Source organism: Papilio machaon, chromosome 2 (genome assembly GCF_912999745.1).
Source record: "Papilio machaon chromosome 2, ilPapMach1.1, whole genome shotgun sequence".
Lineage (NCBI taxonomy): Eukaryota > Metazoa > Arthropoda > Insecta > Lepidoptera > Papilionidae > Papilio > Papilio machaon.
In genome coordinates, this window is record NC_059987.1 from 1236566 (window position 1) to 1258285 (window position 21720).

At 34.6% G+C, this 21720-nt stretch overlaps 1 protein-coding gene across 2 annotated transcripts in view; it reads left to right on the top strand.

Annotated features, from left to right (window-relative positions):
• LOC106714165 overlaps positions 1–21720 on the top strand; it is a 49608-nt gene that overhangs the window by 27649 nt on the left and 239 nt on the right. Inside the window, exons 1-4 of one of the 2 annotated variants that reach the window (XM_045682174.1) lie at positions 2335–2559; positions 8049–8109; positions 14442–14532; positions 20385–21133. In XM_045682174.1, the coding sequence (XP_045538130.1) occupies positions 14475–14532; positions 20385–21133 (807 nt within the window). In that variant the 5' untranslated portion in view covers positions 2335–2559; positions 8049–8109; positions 14442–14474. Of the gene's footprint in view, positions 1–2334; positions 2560–8048; positions 8110–14441; positions 14533–20384; positions 21134–21720 lie in introns of those variants that run through there. The other variant, XM_045682178.1, reaches the window with a different exon arrangement.

Here is a 21720-nt window from a genome sequence, read left to right on the forward strand (position 1 = left end):
CATTTGGTACACAACAAATATCACAATATCTTTCAAAAACTTAAATTTATTTATTTCTTAGTCTAAATGGTTTTGTTAAGTCAAGACTACTATTTTATAAATGGACGTGCTATAGAATGTTTAAAAAAAAACTTGTGGCAGATGTGAAACATCGTGTGTGTACAAGTAATGTGCATAAAATATTAAATATTATAATTAAATAAATAATAGTAATAATGATAATGACAATGGCAATGATAATGATAGTAATTATAATAATTATAATAATAATAATATTAAGAAAAATGTTTAAATCAGAAAATTAATAAATATGTGGAATAATAATAATAGTAATATTAAATATTCAATAATATTAAACTAAACACATAAAATATATATATGTATACCTCAGTATAGCTTGGCGACCCGTCGCCACGGCAAGCGTCGCCAACCCAACGATTCGGTTTACAAGTGATCCTATAGATGTTTCACATCAAAATTGATACAAGTATCTGAACACAAAATAACCTTTGTTCCGGTTTATCCCATTACAGTGGCAGCTGCATGCAATATGGCCAGCTATTTCTACTACTTCTAATTATGTGCAACTATTTCTGCCACTCCTTTTTAATGTGCAAGTATTGTAGGTGCTTAGTATTTTAATGGAATGCAGCGTCGCAGGTGTTATTCTTGTACAATTAAATGAAGATGATGTTCTTACGTCTATTGACCTAATTATGAACCATTGGAAATTAGGCTTGGGATATGTGACTTAATATAAAGACTCTTTGTAAGTTCAATGCAGAATAAACTGAACCAGACATATTTCGTTAATATAAGTATTAGGGAACTTTTTCTCTTTATATTCATTCCACGCGTTACAGGCTTTGATCCTATAACATTCAATGTGCCACTATCTTATGTGGATTATCTCGGAATAAAGTCTTTCTTCTTTTCTAATGTAGCGATTAATTCATCTTTATATTGTTGAAATCGAGTCCTTTTTAGCCGACTTCTTTCAGTAAATCCAAAAGAACCGTAGTTTGTGTTGAGCTGACCCTATAAAGTGTGGGATTAGGGCAACAAGATGATTTCTTGTCTAAAAGTCTGTATCGCCTAACTTCTTATTTGAGTGCCATTTCCTATTAAAGGTTGGCAACCGTCATAGCAACTTGAATTTTTGACATTGAACCGTGAACACAGAACGTGTTATAACACTGGCGCAGAATTTTCAGCCATGATGTACGTCTTCTTCCTGGATTTATATTTCCCTTTCGTCATTTAACAATGACGAGCAATTCACGAATTGACCTAAAGTTGTAAAACAATTACGTGCTATACTCTTGTATGCGTTAACTCACCATGACCGGGTGAAAGTTCTCCGGTTGTTTCACAATTTAAAACTATTTTGCTCCATTTTTCTAGCTATTGGTCTGACTTAAATGTTCTTTAAGAATTATAAGATAATTCTGGCTTTTTCTTTCAGTGCCTCTTTAATCTTGAAAGTTGGTCTCTAACTTGGAAAATTTATTCTTTTCTATTGCAAGTCCATCCTCTAATATAACGTAGCCACGACTTTGGCTAATCTAGGAATTTTCATCAGGTAGACGTGTTTTAAATTTCTCTATTATCTAAGTGGCGTACTTAATCACAAATATGTATGCATGAGTTATGTCTTTTATTGTAACTTAACTAGCTTAACCAAATTTGAAGATTAAAATTAATTCAACAACGCAATTGTTACTATTATGATGAATAAAATAAAATATATTATTATATGTTTTTTCCTAAGATAGTTATACAGAATCGATGAAACGTATGCGATAGTTAGTACGCTCGGGCGTAATCAATTTTCATTAGAGTAATGCGGTACAAACAGTGGAGCAGACAACAGTGTAGTAGTTCAATCAGGCTGACAAGAGTGTGTTGTGGAGGTTGCCGGGTCAAGGACACTGCAGTCTTTCAACGCCAAAAAACACGTTCAATTTTAGCATTATAAAACGAATTTTGTATTTTAACATCCTATTTGGCTTTTTAAAACTTGAGTAATTTTTTTTTTGTAATTGTCCTAATTGTATATTGTTGTAAAGACTTGGTAATTATATATCTCCGTAATATTGTAAATACAGTTTATATTTTTACTATATGTATTAAAAAGTAACAAGAAACAAATATCATTTGGTTATTCGCTAGTTTTGGCACTTTAAATGAAATGTACGTAATTGTTTTATAATAGTTTAGGAAGTAAATCCTATACTATTCTGCATATCAAGGGCTTCGTGATCTCATTTGTTTGACGTTATAGGATAAGTAAATGGATATATCTATTATGTATTTATAGCATCTAATGTGACATTGGATGTGTCAGTGAGATGCTTTACAGACTGACTGGCCAGTCGCAGGTTGGCGCGTGTTGAGGACGGTTGCCTCTGCGTTACTATTCGATACTTTGTATCGGACTTGTGCGGATCGTATTAATATTGTGTATACAAACTTTGTGTGTGTGTTAGTTTTATTCTGTGTGTATTAATTTGAGTTCTTTTTTTAATTAGGGCTACTTGTTTTTCTTGTGTTTAAACGGTAATTATTTTGTTTTCAATGAACATCTAAACATATTTCATAGGTAAATACATGCGATTAATATAATCTAAGGCGATTCAATGTTAAAAAAACTAGTAAGAAATATGTTGAAATAATATTTTACGTACCATAATTGTAGCGGTTGAAAACAATGTGAAAATTAAAATTTAGACCGAGCGGGGAATCCAAATTATTTGTTAATTTACATTTTAGTTAGATGTTACAATGTTTCCTGTAGTTTACGCAATTCATGACTTTATACGCAATTGCTACTTTCAGAGGTTTTACCAATCAGTTGAGAGTTAGAACCGCAGTACACTATATTCTAGTTTAAGTTTGTAGACAAAATCTTAGTGGAATTCACCGAATAGATTTTATCTCAGATATTATAGATTATTATGGAGTATTAAATGCTTATAATAACTGAAGTTAATATTAAATCTTATCTGAACTATTGCGTACGCGTCTGAGGATTTTTTTTTAGAAAAGTAACTATAATTTTCACGGGTGTTTAAAATAATATTATTTATTAATAAGAAATTTAACGCGTTTCGTCTGATGAGTGTGTTATCGGAGGCCTAATTTTAGTCCTCTTTCCCTGCCCACCCTTTTCTTATTAGGAAAGGATGGGACGGGGAACTGGATTTGGCGGAGGAGGGGACGCAAATGAGGGAGTAATATCCTCTTTCTGTGCGTCCCCTTCTCCGTTAATTAAAGGTAGGCAACGCATCTGCATTTGCGGATGTCTATGGGCAACGGTCGCCTCGCTATTTCGGCGATTCCAGGTGGCCGTTTGGCCGTTTCGTTTGCCACCTTATGATATGAAAAAACGCGTATTAAATAAATATGAAAAATATTTCCTCGAGTTTAACTTAATGCATATTTAATTAATATTTTTGTCCTGGTGAAATCAATTAGTAAAAAGTTAATAATGTTTTCAGTTAATTATTTTTATAATACTCTATTTTATTTAATCACAAACTGTAAATAATGTTGTGTATTAATTTGCTAGTTAATACTTATAATAAGGAAAATATTTACTGAATAAGTTTTCCTCGAGCTTGAAAAGTTTGGCAGCCTGGCTTTGAAAGGCTTGTTCCCATTCAAAAGTACAAGATTATACATATTTTAATTAAATGTAATGAGAGTTCGTAGTTCTTAAATTAGCAGAGTTTTAACGAGGCTTTTCAATTGCTTTGCTTATTTATGTTAATTGGAATAAAGTTCACCAAAAAGTCACAAAAACCTGAAACCGTAATGTTTTAAAAAGTTTATTTATTAATTAATTAATTTATTTATTTGTTAATCTATGTTTTTCTTCTCAATATTTTTAAGTCGGTTTAGACAAGATAAAATTGCTAAGATATGAAATGATATTTGATGGTTTACTGTTAATTCGAACCCACTACCACATTTCATTTAGTCAGAACTCTTGATCAATAGACTACAGGGGCTTACAAAATATGTCGTTAAATTTTTACGGAATAAAATTCGAAATTGAAAACCTATTCAAGATGTTCCGTCGATTTTTATTTTCTACTAGCTTTTACCCGCGACTCCGTCCGCACGGAATAAAAAATAGAAATCGGGGTAAAAATTATCCTATGTCCGTTTCCTGGTTCTAAGCTACCTGCCCACCAATTTTCAGTTAAATCGACTCAGCCGTTCTTGAGTTATAAATAGTGTAACTAACACGACTTTCTTTTATATATATAGATTAGCATGTCGAACTGAAAATGGTACAATTCCGCATATTAGCCACGTTAATATTTCTTCAGCATTTGAACAATCTGTTTTCATTCATAGAAATGCAATTTATTTATTGTGAAATGTTCATTATTTTTTTCTTTCTTATCATTGTTTTCGTTTGATGACTGGATGGAGGATCGTAGGTGATGGTAACTGTAAACCTTAGGAAGGATTTTATGATTGTAACTTAGTCTTTTAGATAACAATACCCGACTATATACCTATAGTATTACGTTGATCAGTTTAAGCCAATAAGTTTAAGTTAATACTTAAAGAGTTCGTGAGGAGTCAGTAAGAGTCCCCTTACAGTAGCTCTAAGTGTTTGAGTGTCAAGCTCAGTCATGACGCGTTTGTTCTTAGCGTGAAATTGATTGCCTCACCCTTACCAGTGATTCATGGCCCACGCGGCTCGTGGCCCGTGGCACACGCTTGTGTACACAGGCCTAATGATGCCCGTAATGAAAGGCAATTTATTTCACGTATGTTGACACTGCTGGTAAATTGATCCCTTTAGAGAAGAAACAAATTTGTTACGACGTAAAGAATACCTTTTTGTTATCGTACGAGTAGACTTACTAATATTATTTACCTATGCACCATATAGACCTATGTGTCAATAGTAAATAAGACTTACGAGTATACTAGTAAAAGTTTGTAATCTGAGCTAAAACTTCAAAAAGGATCGTAAGTGCTGGTATAAATAATTAATTTGGCAGTATAACGTTATAGTTAAATATTAATATTACCATTTTAAAATTTTGTAAGATTAATTTAATAAAATTAGCATATCCTAGAAAATTTACACCTCCCACCTAAGACCTACATCTTGGAAGTACAATTTCTCTGGATAAGATTTACTAACTTTAATCAATTAATGATCCCACTATAAATCTGAGGCAGAAATTTCTCTACGGTTAGCAACTTGTTCCATAACATACTAATATAGTATAGAAACATTGGTTATTTTCGCGGAATATTATATTTTACATGTAGAAATTATGTCTTTATCCAAAAAACCATTTCACTCACACTAACTTCACAGAACAGTATTACACTAAACGTATTTTTTATTTTGTTTCGTTAAAATGTTATCTTAGTTTTGTTTTTTTTTCCGTAGTATGCATGAGGGGGGATTGTTAGTATTTTTTATCTTGTATTTGCAAGCCCCGAGGTCAGCCGGTGGAAATGAAACGTTTGTAACTTCTTGCTCGCTACAAGAACACTAATTAGGATGTTAATCGCCACCGGTAATTGTAAATGTCTTTCAATGTTCTAACCTTATCTTTACATTTAAGTTGGTAACATTGTGTGCGATTTGGTCTGTATATTTTTTGGATGTGAAGTCAATTGTTGGATACATTTCTAAATATTTTATTGAATCGAATAATTAGCGTGATATTTTTTTATATTACAAGGTGGCAAACGAGTAAGCGGTCACATGAATTCGCCGAAATGGCGAAGCGACCGCTGCCCATAGACATCCGCAATTGCAGATGCGTTGCCTACCCTCAATTGACGAAGGAGGAGACGCACAAAAAGAGAATATTTAACCTTCCTATGCATCTCCTCCATCAAATCCGTTCCTTATAAGAAAAGGGTGGGAAGGGAAAGAGGACTAAAATTAGGCCTACCTCTATTTCCAAAAGTACAGGTTTCCTCCGTTTATAAATGTAGAAAGATTTTGGAAAACTACATCTTCTGATAGGCTTTGTCTCTAGCTATTTCACCAGTAGAAAAATGAGTGTGAAAGCCGAACCCATGACACGTACTCCAATATATTTATTGTCTTCATTCTAATCATTTGAATCACGTACTTTTTGAAGATTTATTCTTACTCAAAGGCAACGCTACATTCAATAAAATCTTGCGTAAATTTTAGGGGTAAGAAAATCAAACTGCGTCTTCTATTTCCACTCAAACTGTTTCCGCATTCGAAGTCGGTCCAAATTAAATGAAATTGCCGGAACGCAATTTTGTAAGACGTAATTTCTCTTACAAAGTTTCAAGTATTTTTCGAAATGCGTAGACAATTTTGTAGCTAAAATTATTTTGTATAAACAATGTGCTATTACGTATTTTGACCTCAGATTGCATGAAAACGTTTTAGTAGTGATTAATGATGTACTATGAGTGCGCATTTGAAACATTTTGTTATATTGTCTTGTCTTCTCAGGTCGCAAATGAGTCACTTATTCGCTTATGTTTTTCCTGATATACCATATTGTACATGCAAAAACATAGAAGGATATTTGAATTCAGTTCAAGGTTACGAATAAAATTATATTACTTGCACAGTATGTTGAAATCTAACTTCGATGGTACCTAAATTTTTTCATCTACCCACTTGAAAAAAGAAGTTGTGGTATTCTCTAAGTATTACGAATTTACTGTTAACCTTGTTGATGATCTGATCTGATGTATGAAAAGACTGTTGTTAATTGTTGTTGCGCAACCCTATGTCAGAGTCTACTTCTAGTCACGTACATTGAGTCACGCAGTTCTGGACTAAAAAACTATTACCACAATACTTAACTTAGTTCCCGAGGTTTGTTAACATTAAAAGCGTTGTAGATTTTTTGGATCCCCAAATTGGATCTCAAAAATTGAGAGTTAATCTTCATGCCTGTCAACTTCAATTTTGTACGGAAATCTTTTTTTAAATAATATGCAAGGATGTTTCTTCCTTCAATTTATTGCAATGGACACATGTAAAGGCCGCTACTTTGAGAAGTTGTACATGATGACCGAAATTTCCGTGTGACTTTGACCTCTACGATGTTGGCACGTTAGTACAAAGCGTATAGTGAATAAATAACAGGATTGCAGGAAGCCCGACCGGTTTCTCTTTAGGTCGATGTTTGTTTTGGTTCATTGTCTTTCGTACACGCGCGTTTTACTGTTTGATTTTAATAACAAGTAGTTAGTATAGTTATGTTTTCATAGTTATTAGGTTTAAGTATTGTTTTGATGATCTAATGTTTAAGTTAGGGCTTTATTTTTTAGCAAAATCCCAGAAATGGAAAGTCCATTGTAACCTCTAAAGTGTGATATAATGAAATCGGATAACAATTTCGATGACTCCTACGATGATTAAAGGCCAATGTGCAAATTGATAAATTTTCAGAAGAGGCTCTTAAAGTTTCAACCATATAGGAAAAAAGACCGTATAGGCACTTTTACTTCAACAAAAAATAACATTTACATCTGTAATGTGTATTTTGTTTAGTATTGTTAACTAAACTAAGCGGTAGGTTTTAACACAAAAAAGTAAAAATCATCAGTTTCATACTTTTGCCTTTTTCTGTAGGATCCATCGATTTTTTTCTATTTTTTATAAAGACTACAAGTATAATATATCCTTATTGGTAGACTTATTGGTGTAATTCAAAATGTTTTTGTTTATTGTTACTAAATCAGCACTAGACCGATCGAAGTTCACGTGTAATTGACAAACTCGATACGAACTAAATCAATATTACACAATTGTGCCTTTCCAATTCCAAGGTCGAGGCACGGATAACAAATCAAGGGTGTAGAGAGCCAACTTCGATAATGCCCTGTCTGCTCAATTAGGATTTTGTACTAGGGCATTAGTAATTTTTTAATAATTAAATTAGAAATATGACTTAGTTATTTTCAGTGTAGAAAGGATATTGATATTAACAACAATTCATTTTTTAATAGGCTACGTGAATTTTATTGTGAATTGAAAAAAAATTACGTAATTTTCTCTTTTGCAGGGCGTGATGTCTGCTGATCATCACTAATGACCAAGTGAATACACGACTGGAATTGTTTTCGGTGAGTTTGAACACAGGTCTGATTTATTTTAGCATCAGAGAGAGCAATTGAACCCTTTACACATATGTAGGTTACGGTTTACTTGTCTAACAGTGATACTATGTTCTGTCAATTTCCCATTTATCTACATCTACTAGTTTGTCCCCTATTGGTTTGATAGGTTGCTCCAGCTTATCTATATATATAAAAGAAAGTCGTGTTAGTTACACTATTTATAACTCAAGAACGGCTAAATCGATTTGACTGAAAATTGGTGGGCAGGTAGCTTAGAACCAGGAAACGGACATAGGATAATTTTTACCCAGTTTTCTATTTTTTATTCCGCGCGAACGGAGTCGCGGGAAAAAGCTAGTTGTTTATATTTACGAGGGGAGGTCCAAAAGTTCGCGGAATGGAGGGGATGGAGTGGGGATAGGGTAGCTCGCTTAGTGTCATACTAATTGGGCACTCATAATTAGTATATATATAACATTTCAACCCTATAGTGCCATTCGTTTACGAGTACTCGCCTGCTGAACAAGTCAATCCGGAAGCAAACTGCAACTATGGAGAAAATTGAACATCGCGCTGTGATAAAATTCCTTACCAAGCAAGGAAAAAACGTTCAAACCATTTTAAATGAAATGGAAGCCGTTTATGGAGATCAGTGCCCTGGTAAAACAATGGTTTATAAGTGGCATGGTCTTTTTAAACATGGTCGAGATTCAATTGAAGACGACTCTCGCTCTGGGCGGCCAGCTGACGCCACCACATCAGACATCGTCGAAAAAGTCGAAAAACTTGTACTCGAAGACACACGTTTGAAGAAGAAACAATTATCTGCATTTGTTGGAGTATCAGATACAACTATTTTGCGTATCCTGCACGACCACCTGGGCATGACAAAAGTCAGTGCAAGATGGGTGCCGAGAATGCTCACGCCGCTTCAAAAACAGCAGCGCGTCGACGCGTCTAAGCACTTTTTGGAGTTGTGTGGAGACGAGCCCGTGCAGATTTTGGAGCGGATTGTTACTGGAGATGAAACATGGGTTCATCACTTTGAACCTGAGTCCAAACAGGAGTCCATGCAATGGCACAAAAAGGGTACACCACCTCCCAAAAAATTCAAGGTGTCAGAATCGGCGGGAAAGTTGATGGCCACTGTTTTTTGGGATTGTAAGGGAATATTACTCATTGATTATAAAGAAAAAGGTACCACTATAACCGGAGAATACTACGCACTCATATTAGAAAAGTTAAAGGAGTCAATTAAAGAAAAACGTCGAGGAAAATTGGCCAAGGGTGTGTTGCTTTTGCAAGACAACGCGCCGGTTCACAAGAGCCGAGTTGCCATGGCTGCTCTGCACACACATGGGTTCGAACCACTTGTTCACCCACCCTACAGTCCAGACCTGGCTCCTAGCGATTTTTATTTATTTCCAAATTTAAAAAAAGAGCTAAGGGGAAGGAAATTTTCCGACGATAATGAAGTGAAGGAGGCAATTTCGGCCCATTTTGAGGCCAAAGACAAAAAATATTTTTTCGATGGTTTAGAAAAATTAATTCATAGATCGAATAAATGTATTAGACTTAAGGGTGATTATATTGAAAAGGAAAAATAAATTTATTGTTATATTTCATTGACAACCCTTTCATTCCGCGAACTTTTGGACCTCCCCTCGTATCTAACCATAAGCTGCAAGTAACGTGTGACACATGCACTTTGTGTGGAGATTCAGTTGATTGACTCTTGGCCATGTGCCAGCGATGCTATGGTACATGATCTTCATTTGCTTCGCATTCACAAGGGAGCTTATTGTATTTGTTTATTTTCAACTAGCTTTTACCCGCGACTCCGTCCGCGCGGAATAAAAACGTAGAAAACGGGGTTAAAATTATCCTATGTCCGTTTCCTGGTTCTAAGCTACCTGCCCACCAATTTTCAGTCAAATCGATTCAGCCGTTCTTGAGTTATAAATAGTGTAACTAACACGACTTTCTTTTATATATATAGATATATTGCCTTCCCTTTCATCCTCTTTGGAAAACTGAGATAGCAATGTCTTTATTCAAGATGTTTAGGCAATAGAAACTTACGATTGGATAACGAATTAATCAGTTTTAGTTTCCATAATTAAACTCCTGGAGTGAAGAATTCTATTACAAACATTTCAAAAACTTTCTTAATTTTATCGCAACGAGGCGTATTTCTATTGCTGGCCTTCAATAGAGCCACTCAAAACTTTAGTGCAGCGGTGGTACTCCGTGAATCCTTCTTACAACTTTTGAGACGTGGATATTGTGCTAAATCAGCCGAACTAGCAAATCCCATCGACTACAGTTGAAACTTGAAGTTTTTAAAACTTAGATGTGTAATTTATTAAGGATAGGATTGCAGTCTCAATGTTTATGTACTATTATTTTAAACAGCTATTGTTTGCGCCTGTCTACAATAGAATAATAAATTTGAGTAGCCTATTCTTTTATAAAAATACTAGTTGTCGCCCGCGACTACGTCCGCGCGCAGTTAAAAAAAACTTAATAGGGGATGAAAAATAGATGTTGGCCGATTCTCAGACCTACTCAATATGCTCACAAAATTTCATGAGAATCGGTCAAGCCGTTTCGAAGGAGTACGGGAACGAACATTGTGATACGAGAATTTTATAGTATATAAGATTATTATGTCCTAATTTTCACCTAATTCCTCTGTCAGTGTAAAGAAATTCATACGTAGTTCTAATCAGTGTTAGACTGTGAATATGGCAATATTACGGTAAATAGAACGGGCAACGAAAATCGTTATTTATGAAAGGATTATGACCTCTATTTAACTAAAATATAGTTTGCGTATTCATTTCAATTAGGACGCCTGGAAGGCAATATCGTCTGAAGGTTACCAGTCAAGGAGAAATGACCTCTCTCCTATAGTATAGATGGCTGAGAATTACTTAAAATATAGAGTTTCCTTCTGATAGTCGTTGTACAAATATTAAGTTACGTTTCTTAGGAGCAGTGTTAAAGTAATTTAGGTTCTACGAAAGACGAGCCGAGACAAAATTCGTTTAGTGGGTGGATCGGCGCTCCGAGTGCTTACTCTCCCTCAACTCTGCTTCGCCTATTGTCGGTTTTTTAACGAACATAAAGGGTATGTATCGCGCTCTGACACTGCAAAAAATGTATCTTCGAGGAGAGTGATTGTCGTCTAGCGTAGCGTAACCTTTAACATTCAAGATGGTTAAAAGAATTATTGAAGACAGGGAGACAGGAATAGAATTTGGACATTCAAATCAACAGCAATTTTCTGTTTTATTAATTTAACTTTGTGACATAATCTATGCTCGGATGATATTAAAAATTCAGTAATCCTCGATCTCTAGACTACTTTCATATCGGTTACTTTCACTACAAACGCAATAATAACGCTATTAGAAGTGATATTAATAATAGACGACGCCTAAGATATAGTGCGATTTGTCGTGTGAAACAGTGCGCACGCGCATCTACCATATCAATTACAGCAACGCCTCTCTAACTTTTTTACGTATGCTGGTTTGTATGTATGTCAGTGGTTTAGCCTAAACGATTGAACAGATTTTGACCAGTAAGGTTATTTGATTCTTATTGTGATATTTTGAACTAACTTTTCTATCTGAGTGTCACAGGGGTCAAGTTAGTTTTTTTTAATAAGTTGGTTTGACTTTTTAATTAATAAATGTTTTTATTTTAAATGTATTTTGACGGAATTTTACTTTGTAATGTCAGAAGACGTCTTTCTTAACATTTAACTCGTACACAGTTTATTAAACAGAATGAAGGCCATCAGTCGAGACGCCGTGTCTAGTAATTTTCCTTAATTCATCCCTCATCCCTGTAATTATCCCGAGCCAAGATACATGACTTGGCTCCGCTTAACGATCGTGAAGGCGTCTAGAGAGATTTAGTGGAAGACGTAATTTGTCATTTAACTTCATTACTGAAAACTGACACTAACATTTTAATAAAAGTAAAGTGTGAATGCTTCAAACTTAACGTCGTCATAAAATTTTAAACTCAGACTGGCCACTTACTTTACTTATTCATAATTTAAACGTACTTTACTTGTAGTTTTAAAACAAAAAAATGGACATCGTTAACTTGTAAACGCTTTTCCTGCTCACGTGCTGAACACAGCTGACTTTTTCAATGTCAAAGAGAATTACGTTCTTTAAAATTAATGCACTCGTTAAAAACAATTACACTGTATATGAATGTTAAAAGAAATCATTTTTAAAGACGTATTTCTGACGTCATACACGACGTCACTATTTATCAACTAATATTTGGTTTCTGAAACAAAAATCCGTGTTTAAAACATGTCGTCATCTAGATTACTATATGCTTTATACAGGGACTTGGTTTTAGAAACCAACGATAATAGTATTTACGTATTATATTGATATCTTCACTTAATTAAAGTAATGATTTAAGTTACGTTTAAAGTCATCAGTGTGCTGTTGTGCAATTAATTTTCTCACTGTTTCTTCCCCAATTTACCCTGTGTTCCTCTGCTGGGTAAGAGATTTATGATAACATCATAACAGGAATCAATAATTTTCGTAGCAACAATATCATATCAGTCTATCACTTTTTAGTAAAAATTTAACTTGAAATTCAATTTTTATTCAGGTGTTATGTTGTTTAATTATTTGAACTGTGTGGATAAAGTTTGCTGCGTAACAATGTAATTGCTCCCTGACGGATAATAAAAAAAGACAAATTGCGTTTACTATTTCAGCAAAAAACCTTTGTCATTTTAACGAGGTTTCGTTTTTCTAGTATTTTTAACATGGACCTTGACTGTGTTTTACTTTCGAATAAATTGCCATTTTTTTAGGTATTCGACATGGATTTGATAAAAATTTTGGTCTATAATACAAAAAAAATCTTGATGTAATTATTATAGTACATATTCTTGAAAATTAAACATTGTTATTATTATTTTTTTACCCAAATAAAACAGGCAGAGGCTTTCCTTTTATAAACCGGTAACCTTTCAAATGTACCAGAGTAGCAACTTAAAAAAACACTTGTTTTGTTATAAACAAAAATATTAATGCCACTTACAGATAAATGTTAACAAGTCCATATTTATATTATACATTTTTTGCACAACCTTACTTCTTTGATAATAATATAATATAAGCCTTTATTCAGACAATAAACATTTAAACATATTTTAAAGTTATTATTAATATATAAAATATTGTCCGTTTGTTAACTTGACAAAGGCCTCCTCCATTTTGGACCAATAGCTTCTGTCACTTGTTGTTCTGGACCATGCACTCCCAAACAACGCTTTTATCTCCTTCTTTGATAAATGAACACTAATATCATCTAATCAAATGGACGACCTTCTATGGTATTAATTGGATATCGATAAATTAATCTCCTATTATTAAATAGTCTAATTAATATCTGAAATAAATTTTTTATCGTCTTGATAGTGACAAATATTTCACAAAACGTTTTCTTCTTATATGTATTTCAATATATTTAAATTTCGTTATATTAACACGTTCGGTAATGAAACGCCAAGTTGTTTTAGTTTTTCACGAAAACCATCGTATCATGAAACGTGTTAAAATCGATTCATGTTGTTAATTTTTTTTGGAGTTTTGTTTTGTTTTCTGCACGTACTAATTACGGATGGTAAAGTCTTCATCAGAAACGTTATCGCGGTTTTATAACAGGTATTATCTATAAGTAATACCGATATATTGACTGGAACGTAATCTGTAAATTGTTTTTATATATCAACGCAATTACTAATATGAAAACATATCATCCTTATAAAGTTCCTAGCTTTTTAAGACCAATCTTAAACATGTTTTAAAAAAGTTGGATATTTCGAGTATAGCTTACTATAGATCTGAATCCAGTAACTTACAGATTGACAGGAATTAGGGAATTCAACTTTTCTTACTACTCACATTTTGCAGCTTTATATTTTTTTCTTTAAAAATAAAATGCCAGCTCTTTTTTTCTTAACTTAAGAGCGTCATTCAGTGTCGCTAACAATGTTAGTTAATAAGCTCGGTCCCATTGTTGCAGTCAGCAAAACGTTCTCGAGTACCTCGACCTTAAAACACAATGTGTCAACATTTCTTTTCCATCCTCGTTGTTATCATTTGATCTTAAAACTATGTCTCCCTAATGAGTCCGCTCGTTGTAGGCGTCGCAAGAAATACTTTATTTCTTCTTTCAAGGCACTAACGCTTGTTTAAATATTCCTTTAGTTCTCTAGTTTCAATTAAACACTTATATAAGAATGTTTATGTTGGTGTTGTATGTATGTTTGTTCGTTGTTACAGCGCAGGCGCAACAGATCTAACGACGCCGCTGTCATGACGCTGCACTGGTGGATGCACTGGTTCTGGGTGACGATGTTGCTGTCTTTAATAGGTACGTACATCATTTTTATTTTTAATTTGACGAAGTCTACCTACTAACTTAATCTATCATTGAGTATACTCCATATTCTGACAACTTTTTCCATTGTAATGTAATGCGATTCGATTAGCAGTTCAAATAAACATTTCAGAAAAAGGTGTCATGAATTTATCCCACTATTTGTGGAAAAATGTTGAATATCTATTTAGAAGATTCAATCTTACCCCAGAGACTTTGTTTAAGATTATAGTGACCGTTTACGGGTTTTTATATTTGTTTTTTTAAATTATACGTAAGCACTTAATGTAAACAAAGACTTCGTTTCGTGGTCTTAAATGTTCATATAATTGTCCATTCTTCTTACGGTATCTTTTGTTGGGAATATAATAACAATATATTCGATAACATTGTTCATTGTAAGATCACATCTTAAGGTCTATAGCGAAGGTCTTGTGCTATTATATCAAACATATGTGAGAATAAAACTAGATCCCTACCTGATACTAGTAACTACTGTGAATACTTTAAAAGAACAGTTTAAATCAATATCAGCCGCTGTTTTGTTAATTTTCATTCATTGCTTTTCTTAAACTTAATCTTCACGATTTCACAAAGTATCGGATAACGGTATCCAAAATTGTTATATGAAAACTAAATAGGGATCGGTTTAACGTTTTAATTTATAGGAAGTGTGTTTATCGATTAATCTAAAAAAGGGCACAGGAAGGTGATCGAACCGGAACTCTAAAATAGCACAGCGCTATGCACTTGCATGCATTTATTAAACGGTTTTTTTTTAAGTTCATTTACTATTTTGTATTAACAACTCGAGGCCAGATTTATACTGTTCAGATTGATGAAATACTCAAAATATACGGTATTCAGAACAACCGAAACCGGCATGCTTGTATGCATAGATGTACGAATGTAGAATAAGTGAGAGAGGTATGTCAGGAATCAGGATCGCACCAAATTAAGGTCCGAGGTCTACGTACCGCACTGCGTTACAGACGTGAGCGTGAGTAATGTTGTTGTTGTACTGTGAATAAAAGTCAAATAATCCGACTGATTCTCTAATGCTTTATTATAATTGTATTAAAACTTTGATTATGACATTGTTCCTTATTTACTTTATCACATAACTTTTCCTAGTAATACTTTCAACGTCTCAAATTGAAGCGTTGAAAAATAGTATTGTTATACGATACAAGTATCAACTGTCTTAAAACACTTTAGAATAATATACCAAATAAATGCTTTCATGAAAGAGGAAGTGAAGCCTTTTTATGTCGACCTATTTCTTGTATGTATAACTATATGTATTTGACGTATTCCTTCCGTATTAACATACATTATACTGGCGACGTACTTTGAGCCCGATATAAAGAAACCTTCGAATGAAAGGGAATTGTCGAGTGTTCTCTAAAAGATCCTTTTGTCTCATCTCTTGTAGATTTTTGCATTGTAACAGTTGGTTTCCATTGCTGAAAATAATATTGCTGTCTCTGTTTTTCTCACATTGAATGAGAGGGATGTTTACCAGTTTTGTGTGTTTCGGCCGTTCAAGGTAAAAAGCTTGAACGGCCGAAAACTACATTCAGATTATTTATACTTGGCGTTTACAGGTACTCCTTATGTGGAATTTCTTAAGAATGCTTTTAGTACGTTTAATTTTTAATGAATTTAAGACTAGCTGAGGCTTTAGGTTTTATATCCGTATCACTTAGGCTTTATTTGCATAGTGTCTGAAGGAGGCGTTACCCGCCACACTTTACTGTGAAGTTTCTAGACGTCTCGTATTACTTTGCATAAATCTTCTGGCAAAAAGCATAGGATAAAAGTCTAGACTTATTGATCATTCATATTTAGAAAATCTCTCTCTCTGTGTCGGTCCCTCATTTCTGAGGATCGTGGTCAGCATGTGCAGGGTCGCATCTGGAGCGGATGATATGCTTCCACCGGCTCCTGTCCAGCGCGTCTCTCACGACGGTATAAAATTTTGTGGACGACAACTCCTTCATTTGGTCAGTCCATCTTGTTGGTGAGCGGCCGCGTGGTCTTTTTCCTTGTGTGTTGCCAACGACAATAAGTTTTTCTAGACTTTCGTCTCCTCTGCGTATTGTGCGGCCGAAGTATGATAGAATTCGTTGTTGGCATATAGTGGAGAGGCGTGTTTTTATACGGAGCTTGGTCAGGATTGATGCATTGGTGCGTTTCGCAGTCCATGGTACAGGCGTCTCCAGCACCACATCTCGAATGCATCAATCCTTTGTCTCTCACGGGCTGGGATTGTCCACATCTCCACTCCATACAGAAAGATAGGGAATACCAGAGCTCGTATCAGTCTGATTTTGGTTTTTATGCCGATTCCTCTTTTCTTCCATATGTTGGTTAACCGGGTCATCGCATCTTTAGCCATACCAATCCTCCTTTTTATCTCGGGAGCACACTTGCCTTCACTGTCAATTTGTCAATTTAGAAAATAAATAATTTTAAATGCAAATAATGTAAAGTATTTGAAATGAATTTGTCGCAATTATGAAGAATTTTTCATCGTTAAATATTTTACGCATTCCTATTTTTTTCCGGAGAGTGTTCGTTTCGATTGCTATCGCAAGTCAATAAGATTTAATTCGATTTGCTTTTATAACAACTGTAAACATTTTGACGTCAACGTATAGCAATTTTTTGGTTTCTAAAAAAATGTAAATCTTAATAATGTGTATCAGTAAGTGATTACACTGTTAATAAAATTACCCTTGACTTCAGCTTTACACAACGCCGTTACTCATGTGATAGGCTTCTTAGCCGGATTACGTTTTATAAGGCTTCGGCACAACGAGGGTGTCTACGAATACATAAGGGGTTTCGATACGCACTGAAAATGTACTGCAGTCTACACTACACTAGGTATATTTTGAATTGGAACGCAGTTTGAAGATTTTGATGTAAGATCAAGGTTATTTCTTTTTTCGTTTATGTCCCAAAAAAAATTATAAGATAGAAACTAAACTAGAACTAAAATAGAACTTACGATAAATTTGGTGAAAAACAAAAAGCTAATGCAGCCTTCGTTTTTTTAATTCGTTTTTTGTGCAATAAGTGACTGGGCTGTGGGCTACATCTGAATATTTATACCGATTCATAAGTTACATTAAAAGTAAACAAATTTTGCACTGTTACAATATTAATTTACCGGTCTTTTGCCATCCCCATAGACACATATCTATCTATATATATAAAAGAAAGTTGTGTTAGTTACACCATTTATAACTCAAGAACGGCTGAATCGATTTGACTGAAAATTGGTGAGCAGGTAGCTTAAAACCAGGAATAGGACATAGGATAATTTTTACCCCGTTTTCTTTTTTTTTTTTTTTTATTCCGCGCGGACGGAGTCGCGGGTAAAAGCTAGTTTTTAATATTTCAGACGGTATTCAAAATGTATTACATAAGATCCAAAGCGGTCAGAAGCGATATCAATCTCAAACGGCCGTACACTCTATGCCCCCATTGCGAAGCTGTGAACAGGTCAATGCGCCATTCAAACGCAAACAATAGCGTTGCAACCCCAATATTAACACGTACACTCACGAACAAATACAACTCTGTTACTTCTTTTGTTGATGCTTGATAAAAAATAAACAAGATTCTCGAAACATTAGTTTCGACTTTGGTGTCTGAAATTCATTGGAGATAAATAACAATATATTTATTGAATTTTCATAATGTTTAAATAATAATAGCGAAGATTCAGTTTTACATGATCTGAAAGTCTAGATTTATTTTCAAAGTGTGAGAAAATGTCTGCAAGGCATTCATCTTTTTTTTATTTATCCTGATTTTTTTTGATTTTTTGTGGTGTCAATAAAAATATTGTGACACTTGTGTACGAGTATGTACCTATCGTATTATCACGTTTGCTTGTTATGCTCATTTGCGACACTTATGTAATCTGTTCCATTTTACATTAGAGTTTTCTCAACCGACTTCGTAATATATCTTTGTCTCTGAAGTGAAGCGAATAAAATATATGGGTTTTTTTCTGTTATCCTCGCTTTGTTTATTTATCACGCGTTAAAATAAACCTAAAACCTTAACATAGTATAAAATAACATCGTTTTTATTGAATAATAAACAACACTGACCTCTATAATCATAAATAATCGTATTTATATAGGTCAGTGTAAGAGATACAAAAAACTAGACCACAACGCAGTGTGAAACAAAAAAACACATACAAATGTAAACTGTATCAAAGTGAGTATTACAGACACATGGATTTACTTTAAACTCAATGCAACTTAGGTATCCGGATCAGCTTACCGGTCGGTACCAACTAAACGCATTACTTACGTAGAACACGGGCTAAGCTCAAACTCACGTTACCTGCTGACAATTCATGAGAGAGCTTAATTGACCGGCTTCGGTTTTGTTAATCTTATCTTATTTCTTTCTAATATTATATGTGCGAACTAGCTTTCGCCCGCGACTCCGTCCGGGCGTAATAAAAAAAAAACTTAATAGCGGTATGATTCTCAGATCTATTCAATATGCTCACAAAATTTCATGAGAATCGGTCAAGCCGTTTCGGAGGAGTACGGGAACGAACATTGCGACACGAGAATTTTATATATAAGATGTTTAGATGGATGGATGTTTGTTTGAAGGTATCTCAAGAACGGTTCAACGGATCTTGATGAAATTTGGCACAGATGTAGAACATAGTTTGTCATCATCAGCTCTTATTACGTTTATTTTTAATTTCGCGCGGACGGAGTCGCGGGCGACAGCTAGTATGGATTTTTTATTAGGTTTAATTGTCGCAACAATTGAATAAAACCTTATTGTTTTCTTCCTCTATTTCTTTGAAAAAATACAGAGTATATAGAGTTAGTTAATTAACAAAACACAAAACTGTTTTTTTTTTTAATTTTGTATTTTGTTCTTAAAACCCTGTAAAATATTTAGAGAGAATTGATTTGAAATATTATATTACGCAGTACAGTTTCCGCTCAAGTACGATAAGATTAGATGGTGTTTCTTGCTAACCCTATCATTAGCCTATTCGCCTTTGAAACAAGAACGCAGTAATGTTTGCAAAATGTAACTTTACAGCAAAAATAATCACTCACTGGTTGAGCTAGAAACGTACCAATTTACTTCCTCCTAAGAAATAATGCAATTAGAATCTAAAATTCATTTATCAGATTTTTTTTGCTATAGTGTATCTAAGAGAACCAATGAAATTATACACCAACCTTGATTTCTTCGGAAAAAATAACCCAATAATCTTATTAGGTATTACAGACTACGGAACGTCTACGTACCTACGTATTTTATATTGCTCTTGTTTATGTTGACTGATAAATAAGGATTTGTAGGCGTATTTTTTCTGAAAACTAATATTTTTGGAGTTACCAATATTAAAAATATCTTTAACATTTTCTACTACATATTCATTGTAATATTTTACTGCATATAACTAAATATGTCATATATTAGCATAGAGTATGTATTCGTTTATGGGTCGCCGCTATTGTTCGGCGCGGTGTGAGAGAGGAATATTGTCTGGCCTCTCATATTTATGATAATGACGAGAGTTTTCATGAAATATCCTTTTATTTATTCCATTTTCGCTGAATGTCTGAATATCTGTGAATTCCAGTAGCGTTTTATTACGCTACGGGTAACTCTTATAAAGACCTTTGAAGCCCTTCGTTCACAGATTTTTGAATATTTATATTATACAGTTTAAATAAAAATTACGCAAATGGCTACGGAACGTATATTTGCATACAATTATGTTATAAAGATATGTCTGTTTTGGGTAAGATTAACAAAGGGTTCTGTATCAATTTCAGCAAGCAGCGGGCCAGCACTCGGGGCGCCCCAGTCCAGGCAGCTGCAGCCCGTGCCGACAGCGACCGATGCGGCTGAGACAGCGCAGTCTCACGCAGAGCGCCAGCCTCGCGCTATGTACTTCACCAAGGCTGTGCCTCTCCCCCTCCCCCACACGCCACCTACCACAGTCAACATCAGCGACACCGATACCACCCCCACACCACCCATTACCAACACCTCTGAACACACGCAAACAAACGCAACATTCAACACCACCACACAAGTATCGCCAATAAAGTGGACAAAAATCAACACAACTGAGACTACCAATGTATCCATTGGACTACAAAATACAACAAGAAATGCAACGCTCCTGACATTCATAGACCCTATAATCGACCCGCAGAATGCAACGTTAAATTCTAGAAAGCGTAATCTGACGCCCGACTCAGTGAGGGACGACGCGAGTCTAGAAGGTATTTCGGAGAGCAGGATCGTGACGGAAAAGCCTCTGTCTTTAGAAACGACCTTACTGCAGACCAAGATGCCGCCAATCATAGAATCTTCTAGACAAGTAATAGAGCCGGACAACAGGATGGACACGGGCGCGATCGCCGGCATATCGTTTGCGGCGCTGGTGCTGACGGCGCTCGCGGGCAGCACCGGCTTCGTGCTGTACCGCCGCCGGTACCTCAACAAGCCACAGACGCTCAACGACAAGTGCTCCAATCCCGACTCCAGCGGGTACCTAGACGATAGCACCATTAGAGTAAGTACCACACAGCGAACCAAATTTTGCCTTAGCTCCCATAAATCTTGTCCTATAAATCAGTCTCACAACTTTTAGCCACTTTTAATTTTTTTCTTCAAGCTTTTCTTTATAAATATCATAAAAATCTTACATCCAACATCTTAAAAGCAGCAAACAGGTTATAAATGTAGCCATTTTATGCTTACACTTTTAGAATTTCTTCAATTTTATGTGCAAATTTTACTAGCTAACAGATTACTTATTGTTGTAAAGATGACTTATGATTTTGCTGAAAATAACTTATCGATGTCAAATGGATGATAAACATTAAATTAGAAAACAAAAACTTGATAAATCGACAATCGTACGAATATTAACAATGCGAATGTTTGGATGTATGGATGGATGAATGTTTTTATTAGGTATCTCCAGAACGGCGCAATGGATCCTGCTGAAATTTGGCGTAGATGTAGAACATAATCTGGGAGAACACATAGGCTACTAATTGAGTTTTTTTTTTCATTCCGTGCGAACGGAGTCGCAGGCAAAAGCTAGTAGAGTAAAAGTTTATACATCCTGTTAAATTCAGTGCATTTTTTCTATCA